This window comes from Temnothorax nylanderi, unplaced genomic scaffold, assembly GCF_030848795.1.
Source record: "Temnothorax nylanderi isolate EJ_2023f unplaced genomic scaffold, tnyl_v1.0 TNYL_tig0730_pilon, whole genome shotgun sequence".
Lineage (NCBI taxonomy): Eukaryota > Metazoa > Arthropoda > Insecta > Hymenoptera > Formicidae > Temnothorax > Temnothorax nylanderi.
This window is the reverse complement of record NW_027249792.1, coordinates 54,073-75,433: the sequence shown is the minus strand read 5'-3', so window position 1 is coordinate 75,433 and position 21,361 is coordinate 54,073. Positions and strand designations below refer to the sequence as shown.

Sequence of the window (21,361 nt, the reverse complement as noted above, 5' to 3'; positions counted from 1 at the left end):
CATTTTATACGATATCGTATACACTATTATATATCTACTATTATATTAGATGAATATGCAGGACAGCTCCAAAAACAATTGGAGATGTGGTACGCGTATAATATGAATATTGAGGATAAAGTTACCATGGTGATGGAACAAATGTATTTAAATATTATTAAATGTAATAAATGTTTAATATTTGTAATAGATATTTTTAGATAATAATTACATTTTATTATATTTTTTCTATATATAAAAAAACGGCTACTATCCGCCGATACAGATCTGCTGTGCGCCTGTATAAAAAAGGCTACTATTCGCCGATACAGAGCTGCTGTGCGCCTGTAAAAAAAACGGCTACTATCCGCCGATACAGAGCTGCTGTGCGCCTGTATAAAACGGCTACTATCCGCCGATACAGAGCTGCTGTGCGCCTGTATAAAAAAGGCTACTATTCGCCGATACAGAGCTGCTGTGCGCCTGTAAAAAAACGGCTACTATCCGCCGATACAGAGCTGCTGTGCGCCTGTATAAAACGGCTACTATCCGCCGATACAGAGCTGCTGTGCGCCTGTATAAAAAGGCTACTATCCGCCGATACAGAGCTGCTGTGCGCCTGTATAAAAACGGCTACTATCCGCCGATACAGAGCTGCTGTGCGCCTGTATAAAAAAGGCTACTATTCGCCGATACAGAGCTGCTGTGCGCCTGTAAAAAAACGGCTACTATTCGCCGATACAGAGCTGCTGTGCGCCTGTATAAAAAAGGCTGCTCTGCGCCTGTAAAAAAACGGCTACTATCCGCCGATACAGAGCTGCTGTGCGCCTGTAAAAAAACGGGTACTATTCGCCGATACAGAGCTGCTGTGCGCCTGTAAAAAAGGCTGCTCTGCGCCTATATAAAGAATCAATAAAACAAAATAAGCAAGAGAAAGAAAAGATTTATTAAGAAAATCGATCTATGCAAATAAGTAGTTTGCGGTCAGACAGACAAACAAATGGTATTTATATAGATAGATTATATCTATAGATAATTATTTATTCTAATGTATTTATTCTGATTCGATATCAAAAATTAAAAAATAAGGCTAATTAAAAAAATTGAATTCTAAAGGGTATTCGAGATAATAAAATAATAAAAAATAATTTCTTTTTTAAATATCTATAGATATAAAGAATAATTATTATAGATTTGAAAAATAATATTGTATTGTTATTTATTTATGTACTAGCGTATAATTATGCCTCAAAAGAGAAAATACAGAAATTTGACTAAAGTGAGTCGCGAAAGTAAGCGCTTACGACAAATGCGCAAAATTGAAAATTCGGAGGAAAGGTCTCAACGACTCGAAGCTAATGCTCAAAGAAATTCTCAGCATAGATCGAATGAAAATAACGACGCAAGGTCTCAACGACTCGAAGCTAATGCTCAAAGAAATTCTCAGCATAGATCGAATGAAAATAACGACGCAAGGATTCAACGACTCGAAGCTGATGCTCAGAGACATGCTCAGCAGAGGGTCAATGAAAATGATGACGCAAGGACTCAACGACTCGAAGCTGATGCTCAGAGACATGCTCAGCAGAGGGTCAATGAAAATGATGACGCAAGGACTCAACGACTCGAAACTGATGCTCAGAGACATGCTCAGGGAAGGCACCAAGCTAGACAATTAAGTCATCACATTGCGCTAATTTCCAAGGGACATGAAATAAATGTGTCAGTTTATACACTTGGCCAAATGAATGTAGAATGTCAATTTTGCAAATCGTTAAACTTTGCATGTGAAAAATCTAAAGATGGAAAATTTACATATTGTTGCCAAAAGGGCAAACTTAAATTAAAACCAATAAATTGTCCTGATTTTATTAAAGAATTATACATGGGAAATAATTATGCATCAAAAAATTTCCTTAGTAATATTCGTTCATATAACAGTGCTTTAGCTATGGCTTCCATGGGTGCCCCGGGAAATAGAAATCCATTGAATGTTGTGAACAATGCTCCTTATTGTTTAAAAATTCATGGGCAATATCATCATTTGACCTCGACGGCAATGCGCCCAGCGGATGGGCAAGCTCCGCGATTTGCACAACTTTACTTTTTAGATACAGAAGAAGCTGTAAATCATAGAATGAATAACAAAGCTAATCAAGAATGTGATCCAGAAATAATGAAAGATTTGTCATGTTTTATGGTTCAATGTAATGAATTTGCAAAAACTTTCAAGATGATGCGTCAAGTTGAAAAAGATCTGAATCCAATAGGCAATAAAACAATAAATTTAATGTTGTCATTTAGAAAAGATCCTCAACATGATCAAAGAAGATACAATGCTCCACAAGCTAATGAAATTGCTGTGGTCTTTCAGAATGTAGATGGTGAACCTCCATTTGAAAGAGACATTAGGATTTATAATAAAAATTCGAACGATGTACAACAAATATCAATTTTGGACAAAAGATGTGACCCAATGTGTTATCCATTGTTATATCCATATGGTAACGATGGATGGCATTCAGAACTTAAATCAGATAATCCTAAATATCCAGGATTTAAGATAAGTCAAATGGATTATTATGCTCATCTGCTGGCACCAAGAGTTGAATTTAGCCAATTTAAAAGGGCAGGAAAATTGAGATGTCAATTTATACTTGATGCATATATGAAAACTGAAGCCAATAGACTTAATTATATTAAATTGAATCAACCTCAATTAAGAGCTGAACTTTATTCCGGATTAATGGATCATCTTGATAATCGAGCACAAAATGAAGGAATTACAGTTGGTATACCTGTAATATTACCATCTTCATTTATGGGCAGTCCAAGAAACATGCAAGAAAGATACCAAGATGCTATGTCTTTGGTCAGAAAGTTTGGTAAACCAGACATTTTTCTTACCATGACTTGCAATCCTCAATGTCCAGAAATTAAGAATAACCTTGATGGATGTCTAATAGAGTTTCGACCTGATTTAGTTGCTAAAACATTTAACTTGGATGTTAAAGAAGTTTTAAAGGATTTAATACAAAATAAAATTTTTGGAAATATTATAGCTTATGCAGGCGTAATTGAGTTTCAAAAAAGAGGGCTTCCACATTTGCATTTACTTGCAATGTTAAGTGATGAAGATAAGCCACGACTTCAAGAAGTCATTGACATGATGGTATGGGCTGAAATCCCTGACGAAGAAAGATATCCAGAACTTAATGAAAAAGTTTTGAAACATATGATTCACGGTCCATGTGGAGATCCCTCAATGAGATATCCTTGCACTGGGGAAGATGGAAAATGTTTAAAAGGTTTTCCAAAAGAATTTCGTGAAGAAACTAATGCTAATGTAAATGGATATCCTATGTATCAACGTAGAAATTTTGAGAAAAAATACATCGTCAGAGGCAAAAAAATTGACAATCGATGGGTGGTCCCATATTCACCATATTTAATAATGAAATATAATCGACATATAAATTTGGAAATATGTTCATCAGTGAAGAGTGTAAAATATTTATACAAATATATTCATAAAGGATTTGACTGTGCTGCAATTGAAGTACAAGCACGAGATGGCACAAGATTCATTAGAATAGATGAAGTTAACTCATTCCTGAATGCAAGATATGTTAGTGCTCCAGAAGCAATGTGGAGACTGAACGGATATGATCTGTTCATGAAGTCTCACACAGTCATAAGACTGGCAGTTCATTTGCCTAATCGCCAAATGGTTTATTTTCGTGCGGGAAATGAAGAGCAAGCTGCTCAAAGAGAGCTTAATCGAGATACTACGCTGACTGCATGGTTAAAATTAAATCAATCTGATGAAAATGCAGTACAGTTTCTTTACATAGATATTCCTTATCATTATGTATACGATAAAAAGAAACTAAGTGGAAGCCACGTAAAAAAGGTGGTGACAAGATAATTTCAAGACTCTATACAGTAAGCATAAAAGATATTGAGAGATTTTATCTACGTCTTCTTCTATTACATGTGGCTGGAGCTAAATGTTTTAAAGATTTGAAAACTGTTAATGGAGTTGTTTATGAGACATTTAAGGATGCAGCAATTGCAAAAAATTTGGTGGAAACTGATGATCTTTGGGGAAAAACGCTAGAGGAGGCAATAGAATCCAAAATGCCTGTACAACTTAGAGAATTATTTTCTTACATTTGCATATTTGGAACTCCAATAGATGTATTAGCTATTTGGAATAAATACAAAGATTTCTTGATTGAGGACTTTGTACATAAGAATGTTGTTAATCCTGAAAATATGGCTTTAAATCATATACAAGAAATTTTAATAAATAATGGAAGTAGCTGTGAGAATTTTCAATTACCAAATCCAACTCCAGTAAATATTTACATAACAGAGTATAATGTGGATGAAGAAAGAATACGTGGTGATTATTTATTATCGACATTAAATGCTGAGCAAAAGCACGTATACGATATTGTCATGCGAGCAATTGAAAATCAAAATGAACTTCATCGGTTATTTTTTATTGACGGGTTTGCAGGAAGTGGTAAAACCTATTTATTTAACACATTTCTAAGTGTTATTCGAGGAAGAAACGAGATAGTTCTTCCATGTGCCTCGACTGGAATTGCAGCAACACTTCTAAAAGGAGGAAGAACTTATCACTCTCTATTCAAGCTTTCAATTCCAATTGATGATAGTGTTAAATCCAATATCAGAGGAAATTCTCAAGCTGCACGAGAACTGATCATTGCCAAACTAATCATATGGGATGAGGTGAGCATGACTGTTGGACATGCTTTAACAGCAGTTGATAAACTTTTAAGAGATTTAATGAAGAATCCTCGACCATTTGGAGGAAAAGTAATTTTATTTGCAGGAGATTTTAGACAAAATCTTCCCGTAGTGCCACATGCACAGAAAGCAGCCATAATTGAGTCGACTGTAAAATACAGTTCTATATGGAGGAATGTAACTCAGGTTAAACTAAAGCAAAATATGAGAACTGGGGAAGAAAAAGAATTTGCAAATTGGCTAATGCAACTCGGAGATGGTAAATTATCAAATACGGATGGACTACATCTCGATACAATTGAAATTCCCCAGAATTTTATATCAAAAGAATCTCTTATTGCTGAAATTTTTGGTGATAGAATCACCATGGAACAGATTAAAGAAAATCCAGATCGAACTATTCTTTGTCCTAAGAATGAGGATACATTCAAAATTAATGATGAAATTCTTTGTCTAATGGAAGGAGAAGAAAAAGAGTATCTCTCAATTGACTCTATTGTAAGTGATGATCCACAAGAGCAATTGAATTTTCCAACTGAGTTTTTAAACTCTCTGACACCTTCTGGAATGCCAGTTCATCGACTTAAAATAAAAGTCAGTGCTATAATAATCCTATTAAGAAATTTAAATACTAAAAAAGGACTCTGTAATGGCACAAGATTTATTGTTACTAATTTGAAAAATAATCTAATTTATGCAGAGGTTCTAACTGGTCCTGCTCGAGGACAGATTGTCTTTATTCCAAAGATGGATTTAATTACAAGTGATTTGGAACTGCCATTTAAGTTTAAACGAAGACAGTTTCCTATTCGAGTGTCATTTGCTATGACAATCAATAAATCACAAGGACAAAGTTTAGAAAAAGTTGGGATTTATTTGCCACATCCTGTATTTGCTCATGGTCAACTTTATGTGGCATTTTCTAGAGCAACCAGAAAGGAAAGTGTAAAAATTAAGATTGATGAATTAAGCAATCAAGGACATCTAATAGAAGGAAGTAAAAAATGTTTTACAAAAAATGTAATATACAGAGAAATTTTATAAATTGAAAAATTATAAAATTGTATAAATGAATAATATAATAATTAAAATGTTAATAAAATATACATTTAAAAATTTTAAAATAAATTACATGAAAAATTATAAATATTAAAATTGTAAAAGTAATTTTACAAATAATAATTAATTTTTAGTATGAGTGTAAGTGTGCAATACGAGATACGTTTTAAAATGTCAAAAAAGTAAATTGCGATCGATTCCCTTGAAATTGGTACCAAAATTTTTATTTATAGTGGTACAGCTATTTTTATTTATAGTGGAATAGGCCTACTGGGGAAACCACTAAAAAAACGCATTTACAATAGTACCTCAAGGGTGATGCGGAAATCTATTAGCGTTAAATGTAAATATACGCTAGCACCTATTTGCGTGTTTTATTACATATGTCCTCCGGGGCTAAGCCTTTATCTATATATATAATTTCTTAGCTTTGAGGTTTACGCGCTAGCTCTGAGGCCCGCGCGAACTACTCATTCGTTAGTGGACCAAATTTTTACCAAAAGTATATGAAATAGGGGTAGAATTTTCAGGGGATGAAAATGTCGTGGTTAATTTTTCATTACCGATCTTTTTGGAAACCGGTTCCGAATTTTTTTCAAATTTTACGAGAATTTTTCGGGAATTAATTTACCGAATCTTAAGGAATTGTATATGAAACAGGGGTAGAATTTCCCGGGAAGTATCATAATGTGCATAGTTTTTTGTTACCGATTTTCTGGAAACTGGTTTTTTTTAATTTTTTCGATTTTTCCGGAAATAATTGACCGAATTTCAAAGAATTGTATATGAAACAGGGGTAGAATTTTCCGAGGAGTGTTATAAAGTGTATAATTTTTTGTTACCCATTTTCTGAAAACCGGTTTTTCTAATTCTTTCAATTTTTCGGGAATTAATTGATTGAATCGCAAAGAATTGTATATGAAGTAGAGGTAGAATTTCCCGGGGATTGCATTAAGTGTATAATTTTTGGTTACCGATCTTTTTGGAAACCGGTTCCAAAATTTTTCCAATTTTTCTGGAAATAATTGACCAAATCTCAAAGAATTGTATGTGCTGACACACACATACACGCGCGCACACATGGGCCGATTCTCTCGAATTTGATACCAAAATGCAAATTTTTCGGAGATGAAAATGTAGCGGCTTTTTTTTGTTTTACGCCCCCCCCCCCTCCCCATTCACCCGCGCGAAGCGCGGGCTCAAAAGCTAGTTATATTATACAGACATTAAAGAAGAATGAAAGGAAGAATTTAGGCGCTACAGCTCGAATGTTAGAAAGTTGCCAAAAAACAATTGAACAATTTGCAACCAGTGTGCAAGGCGATAGTAATAACAAATATGATGTGCAAAAAGAAATGCTAGAAGAATATAAAAAAATAAGGGTAGCATGTGAAGAATGTGTAAAACAATTTACAAGAGCAAATGATTTAAAAGAAGAAAAAAATCTTTTGTTAAAGGAAATCTTTTTGGATATAAGATAAAAACAAATATTATAATACTTTTTTTAAGATTAAAACATTGTCGTTTCATTATTATTAAAGTTTATTATTTTTAGTTTCAGAAATGTGATATTTCTTAGTATTAATATGAAAAGTTTATTGTATTTGTTTGTTTTCTTTTTTAGTTCCAGAAATGTGATATTTCTTAGTATTAATATGAAAAGTTTATTGTATTTGTTTGTTTTCTTTTTTAGTTCCAGAAATGTGATATTTCTTAGTATTAATATAAACAGTTTGTTTGGTTTTATTCTGAAGAAATAAAATAAAATATTAATAAGAAAAATGTTAGTTCAATTTTATACGATTAATAAGGCATAATAAAATTAATTTGATGTTTGCAATATAATTATTTATTATCACTGACTCAATTTTCTTATACATGTTATAATGTAAGTAATCGTTCATGTTATAATGTAAGTAATCGTTCATGTTATTATGTAAGTAATCGACATAATTCGTCACGTCTTTGCATTCCATTTTCCAACTTTCTTGGCACGTCATTATCGATTTCAATATGTATATTTTGTGCTTCAATATCAGGATATTCAGGATTTATTGGCGGTTCAAAAAATTGTAATTCCTGTACATTTGCCATATTGTGCAACACACAGCAGGCATATATTACCTGTACCATTCTTATTATATTTCTTAATTTAAAGTGATATAACTGTCTGAATCGTTGTTTAAGACATCCGAATGCGTTTTCAATTATTACTCGACACGAACTTAATTTGCGATTAAAAATTCTTTGGGCACGTGTCAAGTGACCATTGTCTCTGTACGGTACTATTAACTCTTTCAGACAAGGATATGCACTATCACCCAATAAGAAATAATCATCTGCAAAAATTTTTTTTCATAATGGAATATTAATTATTGCTATTAATCAAGAGATCTGTTGCGAGTATTCAGAAGCCTTAAATACGTCTTTTATTATATTGTGTTTCTTACTTCCACAAAGTTCATGTAGGTTGTCACGTATTGATGAATTTCGAAACACTCTTGCGTCGTGCACGGAACCAGGATATCCCACAAAAACATCTATAAATTTCATTTCATGATTTACAGTTCCTTGAATGTTTAACGAAAAATATTGTTTTCGATTTATATACGAATCAGGATCTTCTACTGGTTTGTCAATCCTGACATGAGAGCCATCAATAGCACCTAGAGATAAAATGTCATATAAGTAACGTGTTGCCATGTAATACAAAATTTTAAGATATATAAATGTTAATCTATTACCAATTATATTAGGAAATCCTTTTGTTTCTTCATAAAAAGTAGCAGTTTCTCTTTTCTCAGCTGCAGTGGGATATTTGATAACATTAGGCGCAAGAGACACAAGAAATTCAGAGACTCTACTAATAATTTGAAATAAAGTGCTAATTGTAATTCCAAATCTGTCTGCTACATCTCTGTATGACGCACTTTGATGACCTACGAACCACAAGAAACATAAGATATGTTTCTCGGCCGTTATTTTTAAACGTCCTGTAAGATCTGAAATATAATACATACGAAGTGTTATGGATATTTTATATAACATTAAATTTTAAAATTAAAAACATTTTATTATGAAAGTTGTTCGAATCCATGGTCCGAACGGCGCGCCTGCGAGCGCGGCAACCCGTTGTACGCTACCTCGCCCGCCAAGCACAACAACATCCCGCGCCGCGAGCGCGGGTAATATATGTCGCCGCGGGGCGGCTGACTTTCGCGAGTTCAATAATATCAACACGAGGGAATATAAGGGCAAGTCTGTCCACAAGGAGATATTCTCTCTCGCATTGAGTACTTCCCCGGACATTACACAAGCCGGGAGTCGAGGAAAAAGCGATCGAGATCAAATTTGTAATCCAGCTCCATCCTGGAGCATAGAAGCGTTCGTGACAGCTCTTCAGAGCGAAGGAAAAAAGTTGACCTCCGTCAACTTATACACCCGGTGGATTCCGCCCCTCCCACCCGTTAAGCTTGCCAAGTGTGCTCCGTGGTGGTCGAGATCAGGGGCGCAGACAGACGACGATTCAGGAAAGGACGACCACGCCAGCGAGCCCGGAGGCGAGCCAGGAGGCCCTCCGTCACCAGGAGCCGACCAGTGGAAAGGCAACCGACGCCTCCACTTGAGCCGAAGTGGCAGCTCTTCCCACTGAGTCTCCCCGAGTCACACCGGAGACTCACCCGTCCACCAGGGCTGAGCCTAGCTCCGGGTGACCCTCGGGCCCTGAGACCGTTGCCACAAGAAGCGTGGAAATCGGTCGGCACGCAGACCGAGCCGAGGAAGAAGAAGAGGAGCAAGGACAAGAAGATCTCGCCGGCCCTGCCCTCCCCAGATATCCCGGAGTTACCCCTCGATCGGGCCCCTAAAACTCCGGGAAAGGTGGCCGATCCCAACAACAATCAGGAGGTCTTCTACGACAAAGACCTTCCTGGTCGGCCACTCAACGCTATACAAGCAGCTAAATTAAAGCTCTTGTTCTAAGCATTTTTTTTAGAAGCCCTGTGCCTGTGTGCACAGGCATAAGATTAAACTAAAGTCAACGCGACATCGTACCTGAAGATGCAATAAAGCTCCATTCACATTCACATTCAATTGCACAAGATTCATGCTTTACTGAGCCTACGACTTCCTTCCTCAAATTCCCTGCCCTTTCGAAACAAAAGTAAAATTTTTCTTTCTACTTTTTTTATGTTTTACAGAATAAAATTTCTACATTTTTTACAAACAAAAGTTAAAAATAATATAAATTGTTATAATAATACATACTTTCCATGGAAGTAAAAATATCCGATATACTGAATTGATCTATCAGACCATATGCTACCTGTCTTGAAAGACGAAAATGCATTATAAAGTCAATATTGTTATAATTATTAACAATATTTTCTATATAATTATATATTTTAATATGGTGTATTCTCTGGATCATCCCCAGAATTGGATGTAATAATTGTAACATATTTTGATCTACAAACAAAGATAATACAGGTTACAGTTAGATTGTCCTGAGATTTATGTAATAATATAAATTAATAACAATAAATTTTGTATATTTAGTCATATATTACAATCATCGTCTGCATCTATAATCGGTTGTAACGGTGGCATTATAATAAAATCTTCTTTGTCTTCCGAGGAATCCAATAATGCTAAGTTACGCGCCATGTTGTTTACTTCACTCTGGCGTTTTTTTATTCTTTATTGTACTTTTGCACTGATGTGAACTAGTACTGTACTAGCTCTATCCAGTTCAGTTCAGTTCAGTTCCGTTCAGTTTTAGTGCAGTTCTCGTGCAGCGAAAACGAACAAACCTATTGAGATGAGAGCGGTCGACGTAGAAGAAGAAAGTATCTTAAAATAAAATTTTCAACATTTGGACTTTGCGTCGCAATATCTCCGCTCGTAGGGCACGTAGCGGAATATTATAACAGAAACCCCCCCCCCCCTAATTCGATCCCAAGCTATCGATCAAGCCTACTTAGAACTTGATCCGTTCACTCGTTATCGAGATCTCAACATCTCGTATACTCGCAACCCGTCGCGTCGCGTAAAAGAGTCACGGTCGGTCTCGCTCCGCGTATACTTGGCGCGAGACACTGCCGTGTCTCTTGATATAGATTGAAGTAAAATAAATAAAACTTACGGTCCAGCAATTTCAGCATCATTATTCATTACACGTTCAGGTTCAGGTAATTGCAAATTACTGAAAAAGGTATAATTAAAAGAATGTTATTTTTATTACAATATTCAAATATTTTCCAAACATTGCAAAAAAATTATTATATGTATATATATTTTTTTGGTAAGTGTTTATGAAAATAATTAGTCTTTTACTATTACCTGTTATTTTCTTCTCTGCTTGTTGATGGAATTGCAATCTGTACATCCAGATCCATCTCAAACGTTCCAACGTTGAAACATGTATTGCTACAAAAAAATCGAGTTAAATGAGCTATTACAATTTTGGTTTTAGTATTTGTATATAAAATGTGTGGTAATTGTGACGATTCTTAAACATAAAATTATATTTCACGTCGGACAAAATCACTTGTAAATAACTCCAAATAATTAATCGAATATTTGAAGACAAAAATGATACGTAAAATCGATATCACGAACTCAACACGTGCATATTTCGTACATCATATAAGAAAACTTTTCTAGGGAAAAAAGGCTCTTGTCCTAATTTTAATTTTTAAATTGGACACGTTTTTCTAATACATTAATTGTAGACATGTAGACCATTTTATACACATCATTAGAATAATTGAAAAAATATAAAAGAATTCATACATCTTCTTTGAAGTTAACTATGTTATAAAATATTATAAATTCGAATATAGAAAAAAGAATTGTAGATATTTTTCTTATATTTTTTGATATTTTAAATTCTTCATCGATTTGAGTACTTCTGCATTTGGTTGCTACCAGCAGACTGAAGCAGACTGAAATTTTACAGGATCCTTGCGGGCCCTTGTAGCCTCTTATCCCCTCCACTATAAATTCTTTTTATAGTGGACTATAAATTCTTTTTATAGTGGACTATAAATTCTTTTTATAGTGGACGGAGAGAAGGACCTAGACAAGAGCCTCTTTTTTCCCTATATATGTAGTATATATACATATATATTTTTTTATTTGACAAACCTTGTTGTTTCTTCTTGTACAGTGTCTATTGGCATGTGTTGTTCAATGCTCAAAGCGTAGCACTCATCATTGTCCATTATTGTGCTTCTGGAAAAAAGTTGATTTGAGTTATGTGTTAATTTAAATATAATTTTTCTAATATTTTTATAATAAATGCAAAAATAGCTTACACATTATTGTTTTCATTTTCCATTGATACTACATCTGTTGATACTGTAGAAGCTGTAGTACTGCTGTAAAATAATATATTTTTAATTATTTTATATTACTATCAAAAATATTCTCAAGTATCAAAACTAGATTTTTCCAAATAAAGAGTAATTAAAACTAATATAAATGAAAACTTACTTATTATTGGTGAACTCTAAACATCTTGTTGGTACAGCATCTGGATGAAGGCGAGCTCGACTTTTGACGATTTTACATTCTTTTTCCTCAAAATGTACATGGCACAATCGACAATTGCGGTGAGCATACTCGGGGCCTTTTGATATTAAATCTAATCTTCTGCATGCTTAAACCCATGCCAACCACCTGTATATGTCAGAATAATTAATTAAATTACGCAAATAATGAAATAATGATGTAAACAATTATTAAAATAGTATTGTACCTATCATGTTTTTTTGGAAAAAGGAAGAAGTGTCGTTTTTCCACATTTATGGTGCTCATACATCCTGTCACTGCACACCAATGACTTTCTTTTTTAAAGGTTTTAATAGTTTTTTCCATTTTCTAATTCCTCCTCGTAGCAAAAAATCTGAAACAAAGCTAAGATCAAAGTGCTCTCAAAGAAAAGAAAACCTGTATAAAATTTATACAGGTTAACTTTCCTTCCTATACTTCCAATACACAAATCACTTCACAATCACTTCACAAATCTCTTCACAATCACACACTGTACAATCACACACTTCACACAATTTTTTTCCGACTTTTATCAAGTCACTCTATAGCTGTTTATAGCACTTTAACGCCTTAGACATTTAAATGTGCCTCTAAATCCGTTAGAAAAGAAAAGACAGTAAGAAGAAAAGAGACAGAGGTAGTGCTTTATTTCGCGCATGCGCAATCCGTTTTGGCCAACACGAAATCAGAGGAGTTGCGCTACTGTATATACTGTGGTTTGGTCGCTTATAAAATATTAGAAATCAATGAAAATAAAAAAACTACTGGATTCGTGTTTAGCATGCATTACCCCAAGCAGCATTTTTCGGTTAACTTTCCGACTAAGGACTACTTTTCTACTAATCACAACGTTGTAAGCGGTCCAAGAAGGTTATAAAATGTAACTTATAATTAAAAGATAATACTAACGTTTTTTGGACGTTGTCTTAACGTTAAAATTACGACGTGCTTTTTTTATCACTTCCCCAACGTCAAATTTGAAACAGTTTAAGCCCTATTACCCGACGTTAAGATATTTAACGTTCGCCTGACGTTATACTCTGCACCACACTTTTCGAGCGACTTCAATACGTAATTTCCAACGTAAACCAACGTTTTGTTATCAAACGTTGTAAAACGCTAACGTTGTGAAATGTCGCCTGTGGTCATTTCTGACTGACGTTAAGAAATCGCGAGAAATGGTAACAAATTCTGCCTAAAAGAGAGTAGAGATATGAGTGTAAATCCGACTTACGCTTAATTAACGCTATACCATAACCATAACCTAGATCACCATAGATGGTATTGCATAGGTCGAATTTGGTTAAGATATACGACGCATTTGCAAATCTAGTATAGAATTTTCAACTAATCGATACTTTATCGACATGTTAAGTCAGTTTGGCGACCTTGTTAAGACTTTTAGTCAATATAGGTACAATTTTGCCTACAGTGGTATACTACTTAGTTTGCAAAAGTCTGAAAAAGTTCATTATTTTATACGTTACTGCTACGGAAATCCGTCACAATTGTATTGCAACTTCGGGCGCTAAAAAGTTCATTTTATTGTAAAAAAGATATGCGAGTGATTATAGGTGATGCACCGAAGTCAACGCAATTGTGAACGACCATGCGCGCCTGCTCGAATGGGCAACCCGCCGTACCGCTCTGTATCGTCTTGATACACCCTGTACAAGTAGCCACAATATTTTTTGAACAAAAGAAAAAAATAAGGATAGAAAAGAGAATAAAATGCATATTCTTATTACGATTTTAGATAATACTATATTATACATCGGACAAACCGGGTATGCATTGACACGTCATGTGATTACATCGTCACATTACGTTGACGCTGGTAACAAGAATTAATCGCTGTAATTATTTCTCCGCGCATTCTTGTTGCTGAACAAGAATCTATGAAAAAACAAATCTGGAAATTGGTTGAAAGTATACGTTTGACCGTGTAACTGGGGCTTAATCGAGTTAATTTTTTCAAGGGTAATTTAATGGTAATTATAACGATATAACATACAAAACATTAAAATCTAATGTACTGCTCCTTCGTAATTCTATTTACACACAAAATCCTTCTAAGCTTGTCACATCCTTTTTGGGAAAATCCTAGTATAATGAGAACAAATTATTTATGCTATATATTATATCTACAAGAAAGGGAGAAGCAAAGAAACGAAAGAAAAGAAAGACCGGAACAAACATCCACATGTCGTACTGCAAGCCTTAGCTACAATTATTCATTCTCGCTTTTTTTACAATCAAAGCTTCTTACTTTTTTAGTCCGTTAGAACAAACAAATTCCCTATTCTTTCCCGCTGTTCTTCTTATATTATCCATATTATTGTGTATTTGCAATTTCACTAATTATTTTCGAAAATTCAGTTGGTTAAGAACAGGAGTGTCGAAAGTAGAGCTGGTGATTTACTTCGAAGGCTTCGATGTTCCAACTTCGAAGCTTCGAAGAATCAAAATGACACAATTATTAATTTAATATAATAATAATAATAATAATAGACACACAATTATAAAATTATATGACAAAATCCAAATAAAATTTCTAATGTTGTAATTATGTCGCTTATGTCGCAGATATATTTTTCGAAGCTTCGAAGCTGTCGAAGAGTAACAACCCTAGTCGAATGTGAGGAGGCTCGACTATTAAAAGCGCGTATTATATACATACACACGGTATGGCAAATGCATTGTTCAAAATTCTACCTGAGTTTAGTATCTGTGAGTTTCACGTGCATGAAAGTAAATACGTAGGACTAAAAGTAAGTAAACAGCTTATACTCAATCCATATTTTTAAATCGATGTTGACACGGAGGAATATGATACACATCCAGCAGGCGTAATAATGGTCCAAACGAGCGATAATTGATATTACGTTCTGCATTTAAGCCCAACTTTCAATCGCTTGCATTATATATTTAAGAACCTCCTTACGAGTTGGCTTTTCTATTGTCCAAGCGTCAATTCCATCAGATGCCATGTGTGCCAATATACCAGCAACATTGTATAAAACCTATATAAATCAAGAAATATATCTATTTGTGAGCACATTAGAAAAAAAAATGGAGAAAGAAAAAGGGAAATACGAAACCTCGATTCCATCGCTATTAGAACGTAACAGATTGGCGAAGACGGTTACATATCGTTTCTGCATAAGATGGATCCAAAGATATTCGACTTCTGCTACATTGCCGAGCAAACCCATCATATTCCTCAACAGTTCTTCTTTATGTGGATATTACTAGACACGTGATAGAATATTATATTGCAGTAGAAACAAAAATTGCAGCTTAAGCTAAATATATTGTGTTTCAACCATCGAACGTATGTTGTAAGACAATGCAAGACATACCTGTACGCATTTGAGGAAGAGTGCCATGCCTTCCTCATCTAAGAATCGTTGGCAATTTATAGATGCTTCATCTGTCATATTCCACATAGTTGACCATGCAACTTCTAATACATCATCAAATATATTCATCTCCACTCTGTACTCGACCAATTTTAACATAGTTTTAACACAACCCAGTTTGCCGAGTAATCTTGTCTCTTTACCTTCTACTTGACAAGCTAAAGAATTTAATAGATATATGTCGATTCTTTGGACAAAACTTTTTGGCTGAGTGTTTGGCTAAATGTAGAAGCATCTTTACAAGGGTTTCATAATTCGACATCTACAGAAATAAATGATAGTTACATTATTATCGAAAATAGACTTTCCTTTTTATTAAACAATACTCTTGCAATTTTACCGTAAAGAGTTTAATATGGAAGACTAATATTGACAAACCTGGCAGGGATCCGACGAGTTCTTCGCGTCGAGGTATATCTGGGACGATCACGACTGTCACTACACTGATAATAAATCCGACCCGCTAATGTTTCGTCTCTTGTGAGACCCATTCTAATTTCGTGACACTTCGATCCTTGCGCGACCGATATTCGGAATTAAACGATCCGATCGTAGTATTTAACGATGAGAGACCACGGTGTTATTACGCGCGAACGCGATATGTTTTCTAGGATATAATAACTGATAACTGATAAGTGACGAGGGCTACGGTCAACGTGACGCTACAAATGCTTCGAAGCATTCCTCTTCTTTTTTCTTTCAATGAAGAAAGAAGGAGAAGAAGAACGCTCCAAATCATTTGTAGCGTCACGTTGACCGTAGCCGAAGTGACACTGTGACAGCGCGCTGTCCGTGCGAACGCACTGAGCGCCGAACACGCACGTACGCGTATATGCTCTCTTTTTAGTGTAGCAACACTGTCATGGAGGGGACCCGGGGGATCGCTCGACAAGTTCTCAAATGCCATCTATCGAGGAAAAAAGCAACCGTACGGCGACGACGACGACGATGACGTATCTTAATTGTAAAATTTACCATTTCGGACTTTGCATCGTAATATCTCCGCTCGTAGGGCACGTAGCGGAAAAATAAAAACACTCTTATTCGTAAATCGACCCAAGCTATCGATCAAGCCTACTTAGAACTTGATCCGTTCACTCGTTATTGAGATCTCAAAATCTCGGGTACGCGCAACTCGTGCGTTCGCGTAAAAGAGTCACGGTGCGTCTCGCTCCGCGCGTACTTGGCGCGAGACACTACCGTGTCTCTTGATACGTCAAAATATGAAAACTGATAAACAATACAAAACTTGTTATAAACGCATTGTTCGCATAGCATATTCATAACAATATATTAAGACTTTTACCTCGTTTCTTCCGTATGGAAAAGTAAAATAATTAAATAGATCGATGTAAAGATGTAAAATTCTACAATAGCCGTAAGACGCAAGCAATAAGACATAGGCAGTAAGAATTATTTAACCACAGTCAATTATTCTTGAACTGAAAAATCTCATTTGTCAATAGCTTATACTGCTTACTTTTTACTACATAGTCTTACGGTCGTTGTAGACGAGCCTTTTTCTTTGTAGACAGTCATGAAAACTGTCACTCATACATGACGAGAATCGTGCTTTTACAGTTTTTTTACATAACTATCTAAAGATTTCCATCTTTTGTATTGTTTATCGGTTTTAATATTTTGACGTACTACACTGAAGATGGTGTAATGACTGACCGAAATGTTTGTTAATACTAATTTAATTTAATACTATCTGTTCGGAAAAGGCAGCTGTACCGCGAGAGATCGCACCGAGCATCGCGTCCGCAAATTATGAGCGCGCGCTCGCCTGCATGACGCGGCGCGCCGACAAGCCCCACTCCGCGAGTCGCGCGGCTTGAAAATCGGCTGGCAACCACATGAGGCAAATGGACGGAGCCTCCGAAAATAACAAACAACTTGTCCTCCGACTTTCTGGAAGATTCGCCACCGCCTTTGTCTCCGACAGAATTATTGTCGATCACCGGCGGAATCTTCTGGAAAGTCGGGGACTATAAGTAACGCACGCACAGCCGTGCCCGCGCTTATATCGCACGTAGCTTTCTCAGAGTATTGTTCGCACGCTTTCACTCCGATTTTCGCTGATTTTCGAGTTCGCGCACTTCCGTCTCGTTCTTGCTATCGGCTTTTCTTCTGTACACTGCACTGTTCAAAATACACTGTTCTTTTTCACTCAACTTGCTTTCTGCCTCTCGATCACGCGCCTTCTTTCCTTTCCCAACAACGACGAAAATTCGGCACTTGCAATCCGCACATTTCTGGTCCCTCGAGCCGGATCTCTCGTCGTGATAACCGGCTTCAGTCCGCGATTCAGCCTTCGGCACGGCTATTTTCATCGCGTCGTGAGTGACTCTGAAAAAAAAGAATGGAGCGATTAATCGCCTCCCAACGAGACATTTACGGGCGCATCGCCCGCACAGCAGAAAACCTCCGTAAGGCCGGCGCCGCCAAAATCTCGCTCCCTCTCATACAATCTACGCTGTCAGTCCTGGAGGGCAAGTGGGTCAAATTTCAAGCGCAGCACGACCGCCTGCAAGCAGAGTTCGGTGAGGAGTTTGATAGGAGCACGTACAATACGGAAGACTTCCTGAGTACCGTCGAAACGGCCTACATCCAGCAGAGAACCAAGCTTCTGGAGTACGAGCAGAAGCTCGAGGATGCGAAGGCTCTCGATGACACAAAATCATCTAAAGCGGGGCATGCGACTTCACGCAACGTATTACCACGAATCCAGATGCCGCAGTTCTCGGGGAAATTCGAGGATTGGCCTGCCTTCCGAGATCTGTTCTCCTCCATCGTAGTGACAGACGACTCCCTGTCAAAGGTCGAGAAATTCCATTATCTAAAGACAAGCGTGAAGGGGAACGCAGAGCAACTGATCAGAAGCTTACCGTCAACGGAGGAGAATTTCGAGCGCGCCTGGTCGACCCTCAATGATCACTTCGAAAATAAGAGACTGCTGGTGAGATCTTACCTTGCAGCATTTACCTCACTTCCGAAGATGAAGGCTGAGTCCGTTTCCGATCTCCGACGCATCTTCCACGGAGTGGTCTCCACCGTCGGTGCATTGGAAGGCATTGGGCGACCGATCACTAACGGCACGGACCTTTTTGTGCACTTGGTTGTCGAACTTCTAGACTCCAAAACCCACCGCGAGTGGGAGAGCTTGCTCGGGAAAACCGTTGTACCACCGTCATATGAGGAGCTCCGCGACTTCCTGCAGGAGCAGCTAATGACGCAGGAGGTGCTCCGGGTAGCCAAGGGCGAGACATCCTCGGGAAAGCCTGGTGAGAAGGCTAGCCGTCGTGCCAACCACGCCAGGACTCAGGGGACGGACGCCGGCCGCAGCTGCCCACTCTGTAAGAAAGAGCATTTCTTAGCCTTCTGTGACCAATATAAGCGAAAGACAGCCCAGGAACGGCGAGAGGCGGCTACGACGCATCAGCGGTGCTTGAACTGCCTGGGTTGACATCTGATCGGTGAGTGCAACTCCACTAAGACTTGCGTAAAGTGCTCGGGTCGGCATCATACGTCGCTTCATGACGCATTTACGGCCATTGCGTTGCCCGCTCCCGGTGCGAGTTCGACACCGACGGTGCACGTTGCAAAGCGCCTTTCCGCGGAGTGCGCCCCCGTTCTATTCGCGACCGCGCGCGTCCTGGTGATAAACTGCCACGGCGAGTACCACCCCGTGCGTACCTTGGTGGACCCGGGCTCCGAAACGTCACTTATCTCGGAATCGTTGGCCCAACGCTTGCGATTACCGCGCACCCCGACGTCTGTCGCGATCTACGGTGTGGGTGGCCTCCGGACGGGCTACGCGAGAGGACGAGTCACTGTCACCATCGCGTCGCGTATCGGACAATACACTCTCACCGCCTCGTCCTTAGTGCTGCCGAAACTGTCTGTGTACAGCGGGGCGGCCGAGAGCGGCAGTGGCTCGTGGTCGCACGTGGACGGACTTAATCTCACCGATCCCGAGTTCCGTGCTCGAGACCCCGTCGAGCTGCTTCTTAGTGCGGAAGCGTACGCCAGCATAGTGTTAGCGGACCTCCGTCGCGGAGGCCCCTTGGAGCCGATCGCGCAACGCACTCAGCTCGGTTGGATCCTCATGGGCGCGGTAGGAAGCTGTCACGCAGCGCTCGCCGTTTCGTCGCTCCAGTGCTCTGCCACGGATGAGCTGACGGAAGTGGTTTGGCGGTTCTGGGAAAGCGAGGAGCCGCCTCGCGCCCCCTTGCCGCTCACCCCCGACGAGCAGGAGTGCGAGAACTTCTACGTACGGACATGCCAGCGCCTTCCTTGCGGTCGTTATCAGGTGCGTCTACCGGTCCGGTCGGAACTACCTGACTTGTTGTCCACGCGTCGCGCTGCGTTCCGAATGCTCGAGGTCATGGAGCGTCGATTCGAGCGCGATCCTACGTTCCGCGTGATGTACAACGATTTCATGGACGAATATCTCGCCCTCGGGCACATGACGCCGTCGACCGTTGAACGTGGCGTCAACGCCTGCTTTCTGCCACATCACGGTGTCCTAAAGGGCTCGGGCTCCGACGTAAAGATCCGCGTTGTATTTAACGGGTCCTCGCGCACCGCGGCGGGGCACTCTTTGAACGATTTCCTCCACGCGGGGCCCAATCTGCTGCCTGCTCTCGCTGATGTCCTGACGCGCTGGCGGCGGCACCGGTACGTGTTTACTGCCGACATCGTGAAGATGTACCGGCAAATCCTGGTGCACCCGGAGAATAGACGCCTGCAGATGATCCTGTGGAAACAATCAGAGCTCGCTTTAAACACCGTCACGTACGGACAAAAGGATGCGCCTTACCTTGCGTTGCGGACGATGGACCAGCTTGCGGAGGATGAAAGGAGTCGGTATCCGCTGGGCGCCGAGGCGGTGCAGCGGGATCGATACGTGGATGATGTACTCACTGGGGCTTCCACTCTGGACGCGTGCCGCCGTCTCCGGGAGCAGGTGACATCCTTGTGCTTGGCGGGCGGCTTTCCGCTAAAGAAATGGGCGGCAAACGACGAGGCCCTCCTGGAAGACGTCCCCCCCGAGCATCGTTTGCAGCCGACGGCCAGCGCCTCGCTCCCCTCGGACGACTGCTCAGTGCTGGGCCTACGCTGGAGTCCTGGGAGTGACGACTTCGCACTCACGGTCCTGAAGTCCGACTTGGTCCCTCCCACAAAGCGATCGGTGCTTTCGCGGACTGCGCGGTTGTTTGACCCGCTGGGTTGGTTGGCACCTGTGTTAATTAAGGCAAAACTTTTAAGCGTGGTTACAGCGGCTTGACTGGGACGCCCCTTTGGCACCTCCTGACGCGGCGGCGTGGACGAACCTCGAGGAAGAACTTCCTTTACTGGAACAGGTCCGCATACCGCGGAGGGCGGGCAGGTAAGAGCCTGCTGCCCGAGCACGGTAGATAGGAGCAACCGCTGCTACCGCTGCGACGAGGAGGGCCACCGAGCTCAGGGATGCTCCGCGAAGCCCAGATGCCCTGTCTGCGCCGACAAGGGCAGGCCGGCGGGGCACAGAGCAGGGAGGAAGGCGTGCGCCTCGGCGAAGC

General features: G+C 39.1%; 1 protein-coding gene across 1 annotated transcript; it reads right to left on the bottom strand.

Moving 5' to 3' along the window:
- Positions 1 to 7,433: 7,433 nt before the first annotated feature.
- Positions 7,434 to 10,482, bottom strand: LOC139785057 (putative nuclease HARBI1). The gene is made up of 5 exons (XM_071724227.1): positions 10,386 to 10,482; positions 10,084 to 10,284; positions 8,562 to 8,756; positions 8,268 to 8,483; positions 7,434 to 8,156 (listed from the first exon to the last, which is right to left on the bottom strand). Exons 1-5 carry the CDS (start codon positions 10,480 to 10,482, stop codon positions 7,750 to 7,752), a joined length of 1,116 nt encoding a protein of 371 aa, XP_071580328.1. The 3' UTR covers positions 7,434 to 7,749.
- Between the last annotated feature and the right edge of the window lie 10,879 nt (positions 10,483 to 21,361).